General features: G+C 43.9%; 1 protein-coding gene across 1 annotated transcript; it reads left to right on the top strand.

Annotated features, from left to right (window-relative positions):
• The first annotated feature begins 367 nt into the window (after nt 1–367).
• On the top strand, nt 368–16,596 carry dcaf5 (ddb1 and cul4 associated factor 5). The gene is made up of 9 exons (XM_042071853.1): nt 368–857; nt 2,655–2,798; nt 3,451–3,487; nt 3,694–3,833; nt 4,161–4,290; nt 8,405–8,618; nt 11,901–11,967; nt 12,242–12,369; nt 14,110–16,596. The coding sequence occupies exons 1-9, from the start codon at nt 650–652 to the stop codon at nt 15,682–15,684; spliced, it is 2,643 nt and encodes an 880-aa protein (XP_041927787.1). The 5' UTR covers nt 368–649; the 3' UTR covers nt 15,685–16,596.
• The last annotated feature ends 1,039 nt before the right edge of the window (nt 16,597–17,635 follow it).

Below are 17,635 nucleotides of genomic sequence, written 5' to 3' on the forward strand. Positions count from 1 at the left end.
ATAATAAAATGAAAATAAGACTACCACTGTAATCCCTACAGGGAGTAATAAAACTAGACACACTAAAAATCTGTTGTTGACTCATTACTGTCTTCTGCACAAACTGCAGTCTTTACCCTGTCCTTGCCATTGTTAGCATGCCAGAGATAAATTATTATAAAGTGACACAAATTGTGACCTAAATAAGGAAAGAGTAGGAATATGTATTTGTTAATTGACCTTTCTACACGCCGTAAAATAGGAAAGCTTTTTAAAACTGCTGATTTATTTTATTTATTTATTGTCAACAGTAGATGAAGCCTATATGGCATATAGCCTATGCATTACCCTATGTAGTTACGTCAAAAGTAAAGGGACTGGGGTCAGCTGGCTTGATGATGTCACAGCAGAGGAAGAGGATCTCATCGGAGCAGGAAGCGAATGGCTGCACGACTCCAGAGAAACGCAACCAAGTCCTTTTTATATTTTAGAATTTTTGTCTCGCCAACATGTAGTTGAGTAGACACTAGGGCCAAACGTTAGTGGGCAGGAATGTATCTTACATTTGTGTAGACGCATCGGATGTCAGCTGTCGTACAGATTTCTGTAACTTAGAAGGGGAGTAGCCAGCAGGCGCACCATAGTTGGCAAACAGAACCGAGGGGCCAAGATGAAGGAGGTAATGGGTTGTGGCATGAGATCGTCGGTGGGGTTCCTGTCCCGAAGAAAAATCACCGGGCACACTTTTATGAAGGAAGAATTCCAGCGACGTAGACTGGGTGGTTGCACCAGCCTATACAAAAAAGACCTGCTGGGCCATTTTGGATGCGTGAACGCTATAGAGTTCTCCAACAATGGAGGAGAGTGGCTTGTGTCCGGTACGTTTGGCATGTCTTCCGTTTGTATGCAACGCAATGTGTTGATGAACTTAGCGTTAGCCACTTTTGCTTATGTGCACTTGATGTCTCTGTAAAGTGACAATTACAGCTCTGTTTGCCCTGGTCATAATAAGCAGCTAGCAGTAGTTGGCAATTTGCAACTTGTTTGTTGTGACAGTCGCACAAAGAGTGATCAGTGTAGCTATAAGCACAGGCCATCCCACTACTAACGTTACGCCTATTTGCTGCAGGGGTTTATGAAGGCAATTGCATATAACATTGCTAGCATTGCAAATCGAAATTTGACAAGCTGATTGCTAGCGCTAACGTTTGAAACCTTCACCACGCAGTTGTGGGGGTCTCTAGAGATCGACTAAGTCGAGTAGGAGAGTAGCCATTGCGTCTTAATCCAACTCTCGCTGTATTGTTTGATTGAGAGAGAGATGGTAGTTTGATTAAATACAAATGGTGTCTGATGCGATTCACCTGAAGAGATTGGATTACCGGTTCACGAAGTATTGATTTAACTGTGCTGTGTGCTCACTGTGTGTTTGGAACTACTGTGTGCTCACAGTAGTTCCAAACCTTAGGTCACTTCCTATTTAGATTAGAGAGGAGCCATCAACATCAAGCAATTGGTTTGGCCATATTGCCGACCATGGGATCTGTTACTGAAGTATGCTATAGGAGGTTTGTTTAGATCAGCTGTTGCATTTGGGAGGCCTAATTAATAGCATGATCCAAACTGCAGCCTTAGGTTTAGCTGGTGTACACATCTAGGAACGTAGGGTGTTTTTCATAGTTGGTCACTAATCTCAACTCCATTGATTCTTGAAGACCTTCCAGTACTTTGAGTCAGGAGACGTAGGTCTGTTTTCTTATTGAGGGTTGCATGGTCTCTATAGTGGCAATACAGCAATTGCACAACTATGTAGGTAGGAAACAAAGGTTTCAAGATCAGCCATGATGCATGCTACTTAATGGCCTCAAGGAAACAAACTAATGCAATTTGTCTTGATAATCAAGTTGATATAGAGAATTAGGTCAGGTACCTCCTGAAGCAGTGAAACCAGCCTCTAGTACATTAAACTTCATTCGCTTCTTAATATCAGAATCTGAACAATGTAAAAGTCTCAAAAGACCTAAACAAACAGTTTAGTCACCTGGGGGGTATTCCAAGTATGTGGTTTAGTGATAAACCTGGGTAAGTTAACTCAGAGTAAGTGGTAAACCTCCTACAACAAGAGCCTATATGGTATTGTTTTGTTAGGAGAATGAAGCCATACAGCTCTTCTATTAGGAGGTTTACCACCTACTCTTGAGTTAACTAACCCAGGTTTGTCACTAAACCACGTACTTGGAATACCCCCCTGAAGGATCGTTTACATTTGTTTTTGTTTTGGCAACTAGTCCTGGCCTCTTAATTGGACACAGAGCTTGACTAACTTGTAATTACATGGGATGTAATCCTTGGTTTCCATCAGATCGCATAAACCCCATAACAAGCCGGTTAAATCTGTATAGCATTGCGTCTTTGAACATAACACTGTAAATGACACTGGTCAATATAACACACATGTTGTGTCTACCAGTGGGCCTAGCCACAACAGTGAACTAGATCAGTGATTAAGTCAGGCACTGTCCCAGGTTATAATTATTTAAAGTGGACCAGGAATGTGGCACAAAGGCCGGTTGATAGGACTTGAAAAGTTCAACTTTGAGTTGTTTTGGTAGTTGGTATCACATCACAGGTTTGTGAAAGTGAATCTCTCTTGTCCCCCTTGTTGTGCGTCTCAGGTGGGGATGACCGCAGGGTGCTGCTGTGGCACATGGAGAAGGCCATCCACTCTCGCGCCAAGCCACTCAAGCTGAAGGGAGAGCACCTGTCCAACATCTTTTGTCTGGCATTCGACAGCACCAACAGGAAGGTGTTCTCTGGAGGTAAGCGTGGCAAGCAGGCTTCATGTTTGGACTTGATGCAAAGGTGGACGTTTGAGATTAGCAAAGAGGAATCTGGACTGATGTGTGTTTGGGCTACCTTGATACTTAGAATGATATCTCCCTTTACCTCTACCCTGTTCTTCAATAGTTGCTCTTCAGCATGTTAAAAATGAATAGCACTTCTCTGAGAGTGGCTCACTCTGAAAATTGGTGTTGGATTTCATCTAGAATCTGCTGTAATATCAGATATTATTGTGAAGTGTACCACTAGCACATTATCAGTTTTATGTAGGGGTGCCAAAGGCAGTGTTAAAAGGTTTAGCTTGTGGCATTTTTTTGCATAAAAGTTTTAAGCATCTATTTATAGGTGAAATACAGCTTCTCACACATTCCCTGTCTTGTATTAAAGTTCACAGAATGAAAACCAGTGACGCATAGGTTTTGTTTTGGATTTTATTTAGGATTAGGATTTTGGATTTAGGTTTATGAAGGACCAATTCCAGTTGGTTCTCTATCTGTGTGTTTTGTAGCTCCCCTGGTCAAGAATAACTGACACAGTTGGATGACATCACCTTTGCACAGAATGGACAGAAGGGTCTCTTAACTGACTTTTTTTCTCTAATCTGTTTTTTCCTCTCCTCCATACTCTTAGGGAATGATGAGCAGGTGATCCTTCATGATGTTGAGAGGTGAGTGGAAACATAAGCTGGCAGATTTGAAGTACTGTACAAAGAGGCTGCCGCTAGGTCTTTTGAAAAGCTTGAGTTATGTTTTAGAGCATGCAGGCTTTGCCTATCCATTCATAGCTGTCCCCAACTGGATAAATGTCCAATTGTTGTTGACACTCTGATATGGTGTTTAACCCAACTGAACTATCACCTTCATGCCACACCAGGGGCGAGACTCTCAACGTGTTCCTCCATGATGACGCAGTGTACGGCCTGTCCGTCAGCCCTGTAAACGACAACGTATTCGCCAGCTCCGCCGATGATGGTCGAGTCCTCATTTGGGACACTCGAGAGCCTCCACATGGAGGTATGCACAACATCAGCTTCTTCCTAGTCTTTAGCTTTGCATAACATCAGTCAGGGTTGCATAACGCTCCATCACAACCTCCTCCATGCCACCATTATCAGCTTCATGTACAGTATGTTACCTTACCTTATTAGATCTGGCAATGTCCCGCATTTACTTTAACATGGTCTTATGAAGCTTTTGTTCAAATAGTGTTTGTAGTTGATCCAGTGTTGGTCACAATAAATGGTCCTTGAAATTAAGTGTAGCAAAAAGCTCTGGCTCGTTTGTTCTTTAGAAACACTGTGTTCCGTGTGACTGAATGCAGAACTTTGTTGTGCGTTCCAGAACCCTTCTGTTTGGCGAGTTACACCTCGGCGTTCCACAGCGTGATGTTCAACCCGGCGGAACCTCGGCTGCTGGCCACCGCCAACTCTAAAGAGGGAGTGGGCCTTTGGGACATCCGCAAGCCACGCAGGTGTGAAGACACACACACACACACACACACACACACACACACACACACACACACACACACACACATATACATGCACGTGCCCGCACACTCGCATATGGTTTTATACCTTAGTGGGAATCTCCCATTCACTTCCATTTTACAGTAACTAAAGAATATGAACTGTCTGTACCTATACCAAACCTAATCAGTAAAGAAATTCACTTGTACATACACACACACACACACTCACACGGTTTTATATCTTAGTGGGAATCTCCCATTCACTTCCGTTATACAGTAACTAAAGAAGATAAACTGTACCTATACCAAACCCAAAACCAGTAAAGAAATGCACCTGTGCACACACACACACACACACACACACAGAGACACATACACATGAACACTCATATATTGTACTCTGACATGCTTAGTTCTAGCAGAAGAGAATAGATAATTGTGAGTGCAAATGAGAAAGGGCTCTGCACTGTGCACTCACACACACATCTGAAAACCCCATAGATGAACTCACACTTCAACCAACAGATCAGGCGGTGGCATTACATTTACACTCCATTCACACTGGATGCGTAATGTGTGCATGATGGCTACGTTACCTGTCTGTTGCGTTACCTGTCATTTTGTCATTGATGAATACCATCAACATTGCGTAACTGACACCTTTTACCTGATATTTGAAAGTCTCAAAGGCTGTGACAGACATAAAAATGTTCTACAAAATTTCAGCAGTTGCATGTTATCAGAGTGGAACGAAATATACTATATTTAATTTATACTCAAAACAGAAAGCCGCCATTGTCTTTGCTGTAATCAGATTATGTCGACCATTTTTAAAATTAGGTGCAGGCAGAGCCATAGAAAGCCATTCTCTACCACTCTGGGCGAGGGGAGTACATTTCCACAGCTCTCTCTCCCTTTCACCCTGCACAAGTGTAATACAATTATGTTGTATAGTATTTATCATAGTATTATCAACGGGTAACATACACGTGCAAACACGGGGTTGGCAACAGCAGTTCCTGGTGTGAATATACACACACACACACACCCAGCAGCGGCGCAGCAGTGCACAGCACGGAGGCGTGGTTCTGAATGAACCATTACTCAGAGTTAAGCCATGCAGATGTGCACTCATATACTGTGCACAAACACATCTGAAAACATTATATCTTATTATATGTAATACAGGCCTACTAACAAGAGAATAGAGAATTGCCAGTGTAGATGAAAAGTGCATAATGCAATCACAAACACAACTGAAGTCCACACATCTAAACATACAATCAGACTCAAAGTTAACAGACCAGGATGAGGGCATCACACTTACTCAGAACGGCACTTTCATGCATAAACATGATTTGTTAATTTGCTTATTTTTAAACAAATTACATGTTTAATGCACTTATAGCTTCTGGGAAGAGCAATACAACACAATATGTACATTTTTGTTCCTGATTACAGTTTTTCTCAGTTGCACAACAGGGTGCATTTCACAAAATAATTAGGGCAAACTGCACTATATAGTGGATATCCTGCAAGCGCGTATCTTGCTCAAAATGCTTAGTTTATGCCTCAAAAGCAAATATTTATACCAATGAAACGGTCAGTGCAAGCAAAATGACAAGTCATGATGCCATTGTTTATATCAAGATATTGTCTTGTGGTCAATATGGCAGTTTACTTTGTAAGTATTTTCTAATGAACAATGCACAAGGCAGCACTATTTTCTATTCCAAAAACTACAAAGTTATACATTATTGTGTGTGGAGGGGGTTGATTGCAAAACAGTGGATATGTTTTAAATGTTTAGCTGTTGACAGACATTGTGACTGTATAAAGAAAACCGAAGCTTTTACAGCATTGTGCTAATAATAAATTACCAATATACCGTAAAACACCCCTTGGTCAGAGCTGTGCACCACTGTACATTTTTCTAATACATCCTCACATTTTTGTCTGTCAGGTCACATATATGTATATGCTGAACAGACTATAACTACTAATAACAACAACTAGTTCAACACATTTTCATGTAATGACACAAGCGATGAAATTAGGCCAATTTTCATTTGTTTTACGGGGAGGACTATTCAGCAGGGAACAAGTATAGTTAGTGCATTTTGACCTTCTCTATGAATAACACAGTGCGTCTATTGCGCATCGGGTAACCTGGGCCTAGGCTACATATAAAAATGAATAAATAAATTAAAAAAAAACTCCTGTTTTTCACGTCAGTTTGCGCCCCACCTGGCATGTCTCCGCGACCCACAGTTTGAGAAACGCTGGTCTAACCACAGGACAGTTTTCTACTTTAACTTAGTCCGTCTCAAATGAGGTTGGGCCCAGACAAGACTGTGGCATTTTTGGATTATGTCTAAACATATGTGGATGGAGCATCAGACTGTGTTTATAGACAATGGTTATGGGAAGGTTTCCTGAGTCTATACAACGATTTTCCTTACAGAAGCAGGGCTGTTTGTAATACAGTACCTTTTGATACCCAGAAAATCATGGCCATCCAATATTATTCCAATTTGCAGCATTGTTTACAAAGATTTATCTGGATTCTCTGAATATTTTATTGATATTTTGTACTATAGATGATTAACTACTTGAATTCTTTGCAAATTCACCTATACATAACATATTCTTACAGTCAAGCTACACTGGATGAGCAACTTGAAGCATCAAATCAATTTTAAATTAAATTTCAGATTTAATTGAAGCAGTCATATTCAAGTAATATTCTTCATGAAATAGTTAAAGTTTCAATGGTTTGATATTGATTTGAGGATTATCACATTCTGTTTTTATTTACATGTTACATACACAGTCCCAACTTTTTGGAAATGTGGTTGTATGTTGTATTTCGAAAGAATCCATACACTTGAAATAAGACAGATTATTGTGATGGATATGTGCATGTCTTATAGGCAAAATATCCATGTAGTTGCTGTTGAAGTAATCTTTCATTATTACGGCGGTATATGGAGGTCACCGGACAAAAGGATCCAATAATACAACTACAGTGAATTCCCCATATTCAAAATTTTATCTACAGTATTGTGGCCTGCTGATTGTGATCTGCGTTTTTTCTGAAGACTCAAGCTAAGCAAGCTGCAGCTACATTAGAGTTCTAGTGGTAGGGTCTTATGTTGTTACTGTTCTGCAGGAAAAAACCCCATCTGCTTTTGTTGTACTATTATATTGGCCTATCACAGAACGTTTAGAGTAGAGCTGCTTTAGCAAAGCACACTCAAGAATTTCAGATATAGGCCTAGTGTATTTTGTAGTATGTTCTGTAAAGAGATGTCATACCATTTCCTTTTTTACAACAAGCAACACTGATCTAAGAACTATGATCTATATAGGATATGGCAGCACACACAATATGCATTTTGATGCGTCATAGAGGTTCTAACAGTATTTTTTTCTCTTTATGAAATGAAAGTTTTAAGAAAACTAAGATTAGAACTGATGTAGTTTTCTTTCTAAACACCAGATGGCGCCAGTGTCAGAGAAAGAGCTGTAGTCCCATGCAGCGAGCACACATGGCCTTGTGTGAGATTCAGGTTTTGAAATGAATTGGACAATAGGGCTGATGCTGCATAACATGATGCTTCTCAGTGGCACCAGTCATAACATGTCGAAGGTACACAGGGTTGAGCTGCGCCTTGTTTTTAGTCCTTTGGTTTTTCTGATGTGGCAGTCAAGGGAAGAGTTCAAATCAGCCAGGAAGGACTAGATGTCTTGAGACTTGTCTAACTTTTTGGCCCTCTGGGTGCAAGTACTTCCTGTCTGTTTTGACCAGTTGTAACATCACAGATAAGCACTCTCTGTTTCTCACTGAGCCAGTCAGTCATTTAGCTGAAGCTTTTTGTTCAAAAAATAGTTACAGCACAACTCCCATGTCTTTTAAATGAACTCAGCCCATTTGACTACATTTTTAGTCACAGCAAAACTCCCATGTCTTCAACCCATCCTTATTGGGAACTTTTTGGGAACTTATTGGAAACTTTCTCTTTCTGTCTCCCTCTCTCTTTCTCCTCTCTCTCTCTCTCTCTCTCTCTCTCTCTCTCTCTCTCTCTCTCTCTCTCTCTCTCTCTCTCCATAGTTCCCTGTTGCGGTACGGCGGGAGTCTGTCGTTGCAGAGCGCCATGAGCGTGCGCTTCAACAGCACGGGCACTCAGCTGCTGGCACTGCGCAGGCGTCTGCCCCCCGTGCTCTACGAGCTGCACTCGCGCCTGCCCAGCTTCCAGTTCGACAACCAGGGCTACTTTAACTCCTGCACCATGAAGAGCTGCTGCTTCGCAGGCGACAGAGACCAGGTGAGAGGGTGAAAATACCAAACAATCACCAATACACACTCACACCTTCTCTCTGTCTCTCTCTCACTCATTGACTCACTCACACACACTCACACACACACACACACACACGCTTAGACACACATATTGAGTAAAGTACACTATAATTGACCTAATTCAGCCATATTGTCGATGGTTTGTATTGTTATTGACATTTGCACAGTTACTCTCTACTTAGGTGAACAATAGCATGACCACATGCTGAATGGGGGAAGCAACATATAAATATTTGACTGTGTTAATGGCAGCCATCATGCACACACTGATTAAGACACTCTTGTGTAAGCACCCACAGGCATTTAATTGCCAAAGGTCCATTTATTAAGGTTATTTAAACAGCTCATCCAAATACTTTATGTGGTTAAAAATCCCTTACATAAATTTAGGAAATGGTGAAATCTGATGATAAGGAATTTAACCGTCATGGCTGCTGTCATCGCTGCACACCCACGACCAGACAGAACCCCGGCCAAAATAAGCCGGGAATTTCAGCAGCTGGATATTTTTAAACCTAAAAAAATGCAGTCATTCTTGGACACTGCAGACAATTTCTCTCTCTTTCTTTCTTTCTCTCTGTTTCTGTCCCTTTCTCTCTCTCTCTCTCTCTCTCTCTCTCTCTCTCTCTCTCTCTCTCTCTCTTCTCTCTCTCTCTGTCACTGACACATACTCCCCCAGATATGCACACAGGCAGACTAACTCGCCCACAACAGCCATCCACTGACAACCAGATGTGTTTAACCAAGAAAAGCCATGTCATTGTTGGAGGATGTTGACACCAGTTCAGAACCACACACGCTCAATTTCATTCCCTATCTCCAAATGTATACACCATAGACTGTAAAAAATAGGTATACACATGTACTCTTGTACACATGTCTCACATTCCACTCATTCACATTTGTCTTTATGCACAACATTTAAACACAAATTAGACCCCCCCCCCCCCTTCACTCACTCTCTCATGCACTCACTCACTTAATCACTTGCTAGTGGACTTACTAGTTATTAACTTTCTATCCTCTCTCCGTAGTTAACCTGTATTGAATGAGAGACACACACACACACACACACACACACACACACACAAATACATGAAGACACACTTGTAGTCTGTCTTGCATTCACATGCATAAAAGCTCTTCCACAGACATGAGCTCATCCTGGAGACATGCTTGTTGGCACAGCTGAATTCTGGGTAATTGACTTCCTGTGGCCTCCACGCAACCAGAGCATTTGAAATCTCCCCATGGACTGAGGGAGCACAAATAAACAGTCAGAGAAGGAAAGGAGGAGAGAAGGGGAGGGGAGAGGAGAGGAAAGGGGGATTGTGGTTAAAGTGGAAGGTGAAGAGAAAGGGAGAGTTGGGGGAGTAAAAGAATGAGAGAGGGAGGGAGAGAGAGAGAGAGAAGATTGAGAAAGGTCAGGGGTGATTAGACACTGTGGGCTTTGTGTCTGAAGTTTTATAACGAAGTGTGTGTGATGGTGTTGGGACCCACATATGTGAAAGTAGTGTTTTTGAGGCGGTCGTTTAGTGAATGTGTGTGTTCAGTCACACCCTCATAGACATAACCATATAAGTGAGTGATATTTGTGTGTTTGGTGAGCAGGGAAGTTATGATTTGTGTGTTCTTGTACACCCAGAAATACAGTATAAGTGTGTGTGTTTATAAGTTTGTATATTGGTATGCACAATGGAGGTTTTACCGTTTGTGTGTGTGTGTGGCAAACTATCAGGGTGGACTTCTTCTTTGGTCTGTTCTGTAGGGGGAGGGAGCTAATGAGAGTATCCAGGTGTAGCCAAGGCACGTTGTGACGCCATGATACACAGAGCTTGTTATGGTTGCCTGGCAACATATGGTAAACAGTTTGGAACGCTGGCCTGGGTCACAATGACACCAGCTAAGTACAGCCGTGTGTATATGTGTGTGTGTGTGTGTGTGTGTGCTGATGAGAAGAGGAGATGACTGAGAGAAACGGCTGTGTGTATTTGTGTGCTCACATTCATGTAACTGACCCTGTGCTCACCCACTGAACCCATAGCCTGTTGTCCATTTAAATGTGATGACCACTCATTTACACAGTACACGTTTAGCTGATTAAGGACCCTGTATCTGCCGTCAGCATAGCCCTGTCCAGCTCTCCCATTGTGTACGGCCCATGAGTCATCTCCGAGGCTGAAGATCCGCTTCCTCTGCAATTACTTAGGTGTTTACAACCTTCACACATTAGTGCTCTCAACTGCACTGGAACATACATTAGCATTTTCAGCTAGCAGCAGAATCAGACTAAGAGCCATATATTTAAGGCCATAAATGTGGAGTAGTTAACATTGGCAAAGCAGACCATGAGATCTGCATTTGCCAGTGTGAATGAACCGCTAGCTAGCCAGGACCACCAGTATACCACTAGCTATTCATCCAGGACAATTAAAATATGTACCTCAAAGTAAACTTATGACCGATGACTGTGCATACTGCATAAAAATGCTGTAGTTAATGTCTGCTATAGTGTGTGCTATTGGATCTGCAGTGTGCTCGGGGAAGCTTGGAGTGGCCAGTGCAGACATGTCCTATCAGAGAGTACATCAGGAGCACTCTTGAGTGCACTGCCAGCGTAGCGCTGACTCAGCACGTAGCATTAGCATCCACTGGCTTAAGGATGCATGTCTCGACAGAACAGAACAGAGCGCCTGCTATCTGGAAGGAACCTTCATCTGTGTGGGCGCCTGTGAGGGAGGCAGTGAAAGTGTGTGTCAAGAAAAGATTGAAGGGGGAGAAAGTGAGAATGTGTATTATGCTAAAACCTGAACATAATATTTACGTCCAGCTTTTGTGACATTGTTGTTTTTTGTTGTTGTATCTTCAAGTGTTAATTAATAAAGTGGAGACGTGTGTGTGTGTTTGTGTGTCTATCCATCCAGTGGCACAGCCATTTCATTAGCCAAATGAGTGGCACAGTAAAAGCATTAACTGTCTCCCTCTGAGAGAGAACAAGGCGGCCTCGCCCTCCCCATCTCACTAAAACACTGCACCAACTGAGAGTCCCCTCACCAGCCCAACTCCTCACAAAGGTCCCCTTTCCCGGCTCACTGTACCCTTCATGTCTTCATACTCTGTGTGTTTAATATCTGCAGTGCATTAGGGCAGAGATGTGATGTGTCCAGGAATGGGGACTATGGATTGCTTTGTGCCTTTGAAGGCCGCTGTGGTTATTAATGGTTGATCATGTGATTGTGTTTTGCAGTACATCTTGTCTGGATCTGATGACTTCAACCTTTACATGTGGAAAATCCCGAAAGACCCTGAAGCAGGTCAGATATGTGGTGTTTGTGTAGTTGACATGACATATGTGTTTCCATTCACACACATTTCCCAAGAGTGTGAAAATATTTAGGAATCATGTTTTTTGCTTGCATATGCACATGATATCTTATCATACTCTTGAGTCTTGGATGAGGGAAAGAATGCATTTGTGTCTGAATAAGAGAAAGAAAGGTAGAGATAAAGAGAAAAATATAATGAGTTTGTGTGTGTGTGTGTGTTTGAGACTCTGTAATCCAAGCACTTTTGTCTGGTTCTGATCAGGAGGTCCAGGTCGTGTGGTGAACGGGGCCTTCATGGTTCTGAAGGGTCATCGCTCCATCGTCAACCAGGTCCGCTTCAACCCTCACACCTACATGATCTGCTCCTCCGGGGTGGAGAAAGTCATCAAGGTCAGTCTCCTGTCACTCAAATAAAATGGACAGCTTTTGGCCATCTAGAGCTGTAATCTGTGTGACCGGCAATGCGGCGGGCAGTGTGTTGATACTATCACACACAAACTAACACTGATTTAATAACAAGGGGAAAACCATTGTGGCAATTTCATACAATGGTCATAATCTCACAAATATGAGTGGGCCAGCGACAGACAAGGAAGTTCTCGGTAATAAACTTTCTTGTCCACACTATTTCAGGGAAACCTTTAAAAAAAAACATTGATGATAAACTGCTACCTCTGTCACATTCATCTAAATGTTAAGTGCTACTAATTACTCAATGGATTTTTGCTTCATTGCACCCTGAATCATGTCAATAGATAAGCGTGTGTGTGTGTGTGTGTGTGTGTGTGTTGAAACCGCTGTTTGTGGGAGTGTTAAATTAGTGCACTCTCAGGCATCATGTATTTCTTTGTCTGTGTGAGTGTGGAGTTAACATTGTGACCTGTAATCTAGTCCACATTACATTGACGCAAAGGTCCCCAGAGCTGAGAGTGGGCAGCCCTGGTTATGTGAAATGGCACATTATCTTACTCTAAACACAGAGTGTGTTGTTGTGAATGTCTTTTCATGTCATGTCACACCATGTGTGCATATCTCTCTTGCTCGTTGTGTGTGTGTGTGTGTGTGTGTGTGTGTGTGTGTGTGTGCGCGCGCATGTCTGAAGGACAATTTTGTAGTTGAAGATGATGTATTACTGTGTTGTGTATGTGTGTGTTGCTGTGTTAATGGGGACCTTGAGGGGGCAATTGTGACACTGCAGTGTCTTCCCCAGTGTCAGCCTGAGAGAACGATTACATAATCTCCTCCACAGGAAGTTTTATTGTTTAGCGTTCTCACAAGTTACCACAGATTCCAGACACTTCGCTCACCGCAACACAAGTTGAGCTCACCTTTTTCCAGACAAAGTGATTTGAAGGAGATTTTAATGTGTTAAATCTAAGGTGTTTATGTACACGTGTGTGTGTGTGTGTGTGCCGTCTCTGACACACTGCTAAGTGTGTGAGTAAGGTCAGCTGTCAGTTAGACAGCTATGGGTTGTCTTCCTTAGTTACACACACACACACATATATATATATACACACACACACACACACACAAACACAGACAGACCTGACACACATGCTCTCACTCATCAGGCAACATGCCTCTGCTTGCTGAGACAATGTTAATGATTTCTCTCTCCAGCCAGGTGTTCAGTGAAACTCAGTCACTGAATTCCACTGAACTTAATTGCCTCATTTGATGGTAGCTTTTTTCCACTCCTTACAATTGGGTTTCAAACAGGGTCCTTGGCAAATACTATTATTTCGTATGTCCCAGTCCCACACTTTCAGTTTACATCATACCTGTCATCTCCTACTAGGAAATGTTTGCTTTGCGTCCTGTCGGCACTTTTGTCAGGCGTGTTTTGATTAGATGTACTGGGTTGATGCTGTACAAACAGGAGACACTTGAAGTCTTTATTGCATACCATGGGTTCAGTCAGTTGCTTAGCGTGTTGCTTTTGTAATGGCTTGAGGAATTGACGGATTACTCTTTTTTTTTTCTCTTTACTGTTTTTCTCTCTCTTTACTATTTCTTCTTTTGCCATCCCTCTATCCATCTCTTTCTCCTGCTTTTCTCTCTCTCTCTCTCTCTGTATTTCTTTTTTTCCCTCTTTCTTTTTTTCTCTCTTTCTCTCTCCCCTTTCAGGTGTGGAGTCCGTACCAGCAACCCGACAGCATTGGAGACTTGGAGGGCCGTGTGGAGGACAAGTCCCGGAGCCTGTACACCCACGAGGAGTACATCAGCCTGGTGCTGAACAGCGGCAGCGGCCTGTCGCACGACTACGTCAGCCAGTCCATCCAGGAGGACCCGCGCATGATGGCCTTCTTCGACTCGCTGGTGCGCCGCGAGATCGAGGGCTGGAGCTCCGACTCGGACAGCGACCTGAGCGAGGGCGCCATCCTGCAGCTGCACGCTAGGGGGCGCCGTTCCACGCGCTCCACCAACTCGGCGACGGCGGTGGTGACCGCTGCGGTGACGGCCGCCACGGCTGCTGTTGGAGAGGTCGGCGGGATGCGCTCGCTTCCCTCGGCGGGTATCCTTGGGGTCGCCAATGATGATGACGGCGGTCACAGCAGTAGCTCGGAGAATGCGTCACTGCTGGTCGCCCAGTTGTCAGATGATGAGGAGGAAGAGGAGGAGGAGGAGGAGGAGGAAGTGGAGGAGGAGCAGGAGCAGGCGGACCTGGACGGTGAGGTTCTCCCGAGGAGGCGGCGGGGTGCTGTCCGCCGGCGCCGCTCGGCCTTCATGCTGGACCTGGCCAACGACGACTCGGACTCGAGCAGCTTCTGGTTCAACCCGGTGCCGCGGCCACGCTCGCCCAGCCCGCCGCTGGACCGCACCGTCCTCTTCAGCGAGCTGCGCACGCCCTCGGCATCGGACTCTTCCTCCTCGTCCTCCTCCTCCACCTGGAGCCCGACGTCCTCCAGCAGCGAGGGCCAGCATCAGCATCAGCAGCAGCAGCAGCAGCAGCAGCAGCCACCACAGCAGCCGCCGCATGAGGAGGAGGACGAAGAAGAGCATCAGCAGAGGCGTCGCTCGGACACGCGTCAGCGCAACGCGGCTCGCCGGAGGCGCCGCAGCCGCATGCACCTGCCCAGCCGCGACGCGGACGACCGGCCGGCCACCGCGCAGGACCTCTACCCCACGCACGACCCCTGCAGCTACCCCAAGATCACCATTGACGATCCCAGCTCCTCTTCCTCGTCCTCGGGGGAGACGGGATGCGCCGACGCAGAGGCGAGGCCGCGGAGCCGCAGAAGCCTCCGTCACCGTGGAGACAGCCCCACCCGGTCGCCTGGTAACCGTCCGGAGACTAGGTTCGGAGGACGAGTGTCGTCCAGAAGCCCCTCCCCTACAGACAGCGAACTACGGTGTATGATGCTAGCGGGAGTGAAGGATGACAAGAAACGAGAGAACGAGAGCGGAAGGAGAGAGAGAGCGGGCAAGGAGGGCTTTGCTACATCTCGTGTGGACTTGTTGGCCTCGGAAGATCCCACAAGGAATTCCGAGGATCCCCATCAGAATCTCCCTGGAATTTCTGGTACAGCAGAAGAGCTAGCCGATGACCCAACAGACTCTAAGACGCAGGAAGGAAGCGCAACATTGAGGGTGACCAAACGGACTCGCCGGGGGTCACAACTTGACCCCGAGGGATCGTCACTAGGGCCAGCAGAGGGGTCAGACGAAGGGGCGCCCTCAGAGAAGAAGCTGAAGACTTGAAGACAATGGCTTCATGTCACTTCAGACTGGCTCTGGTTTTCTAATTCTAAAGGTTTTTTGGGGGGTTGGGGGGGGGTAATAGGCACAGAGGGTTTGTACAATCTGTGTGTGTGTGTGTGTACATGTACATTTGTGTGTGTGTGTGAGAGTGGATGTCTGTTTTTCAATTGTTCCTTTAAAAGAGGAGGTCCGTTGGCCTTGCTGGACACTAAAAGCAGACATAACCTGAGAACTGCTAACCACAGCTGTCGATGAAAAAATGGCTTTTGCCAATTCTCTCATCTGCTTTTCTCTCACTTGTTAATTTCATGTTAATCGTCTCCTCCGCCCTGACCCCTGAAGTGGTCATCCTGTCTGCTGTGTCAGTTGTGTTCCTCTGGCCTGTGGTAAAACCATGCAGAAGACCCTAAAATTGAAAGATAAATAAGTAAAATAACCAGCGATTTAAAAAAAAAAAGTTTTATTATTTGTGTATTTGCTAATAATTTAGTTTGGTAAGAAATATGTATGCGGTACATATTATTGTTCTTTTGTTTTGTTTTTATTTGTATGGACAGAAAAGTACTATCACCTCTTGACAGAAGAAAATGCTAAACAGCTTTGGTTTGCCTCTTAGGACTTCAAGTCTGCTGGATTTGTTAAATCTTTGTTGAACTTGTTCACTACCGTATATGACAAGATGAGCGCATGGTTTGAGTTGTGGATGTTTTCTCCATGGGCAGAGAGAGAGAGTGATTGTGTGTGTATGCGTATATGTGTGAGAAAGACAGAGAGAGAGAGTGTGTGTGCTTGTGTGCTTTTGGGCTGAGGCTGTGGCCATTGGTTTGGGAGTTGGTTGGAAAATTCTGTTTCCATAGCAATTCTGTTGAGCACCATCTGTTTGAGTTGTGCATTAAAATTCTTATTCTGTCATGTTGTGATTTGCAGTTATTAATTTGGCAACCAGACTTTATCATTTAATGTCTCTGCCAGTGGAAAGTTTTTTTTTGTGCTATTAATTTGAATATTAATTAGTGTAGGTGAACACAAATGTGTGATGGCTTATTTACTTCCTCTCCATGTTCTATGCTTGTTTCTGTCATCTAGCTGAGAATATTGCCAGCTTTTGTTTCCATGGCAATAGTGTTTTCTGAAGCTCCAGGGAAGGTTAAAATCTGCACGTTTGTTCTTAGGCCTGGTGGTTAACTAAACGTCATGTAATCCTCAGATATGTTACTATCACATTACCATGCCTTTGTTCAAGAAATCGCTTTGTCACAATAACATTGATCTGTGGGATCTATTTAAATCTATTAATTGCCATCGACAGAAGTCAAATGAAACAACTGCCACTTACTAGAGTCTGGGATTCGGTTTTGCAAAAGGCTGTTGATATTTAGGGTAACAGCCTACCAATTTACACCCTTGTTGAGTTGACATGCTCTGGACAGAGGACACAGAGGTTGTTGAGGACACAGAGGTTGGCTGACTGGGATTGTTTGCATTAGTACAAGCCACTGTGTCATAGTAGGCTGGCCAGTTTCCCAGCTAGAGGATAGAGAGACGCAATTTGTTGAGTCCAAATATTTACAGAAGATACTAATAACCCAGTAAGACTGATGCTATTTTTGCATGAAATCTGGTTCAACGCCAGGTTTCTGTTTTGTAATTCTCTCTGAAACTGTAAGGCTAAAGTGGATGCCATAAGTGTTTTGCAGAACACAAACACATCCTGTCTCTGTAGTTGAAGAAATTGCAGAATTGCTCTAGCTGAAACTTGTTGCTCTATGCTAAGGCAACGTTTCATGCATGACTCCAGTACGCGGGAGTGTATGTGTGTTAGTGTTTCTGTGTGTGTGGATGATTTTGGCACACACATCTTCAGACATTTTTTAAGAAAGTACAGATATCCTGTAATATAAACAGTGTTGAAAGATTGAAGTGAAGAGTCTCTCCCAAAAACCCAGGTGTT

The sequence above is a fragment of the Alosa sapidissima genome, chromosome 19 (genome assembly GCF_018492685.1).
Source record: "Alosa sapidissima isolate fAloSap1 chromosome 19, fAloSap1.pri, whole genome shotgun sequence".
Lineage (NCBI taxonomy): Eukaryota > Metazoa > Chordata > Actinopteri > Clupeiformes > Clupeidae > Alosa > Alosa sapidissima.

Bases quoted from the DNA above. Each gene is read 5' to 3' on its own strand.
- dcaf5 (XM_042071853.1), top strand. From the start codon at position 650: ATGAAGGAGGTAATGGGTTGTGGCATGAGATCGTCGGTGGGGTTCCTG. The intron at 858-2,654 runs GTACGTTTGGCA...TGTGCGTCTCAG, and splicing joins AGGAGAGTGGCTTGTGTCCG to GTGGGGATGACCGCAGGGTG. The intron at 4,291-8,404 runs GTGTGAAGACAC...CTCTCTCCATAG, and splicing joins GACATCCGCAAGCCACGCAG to TTCCCTGTTGCGGTACGGCG.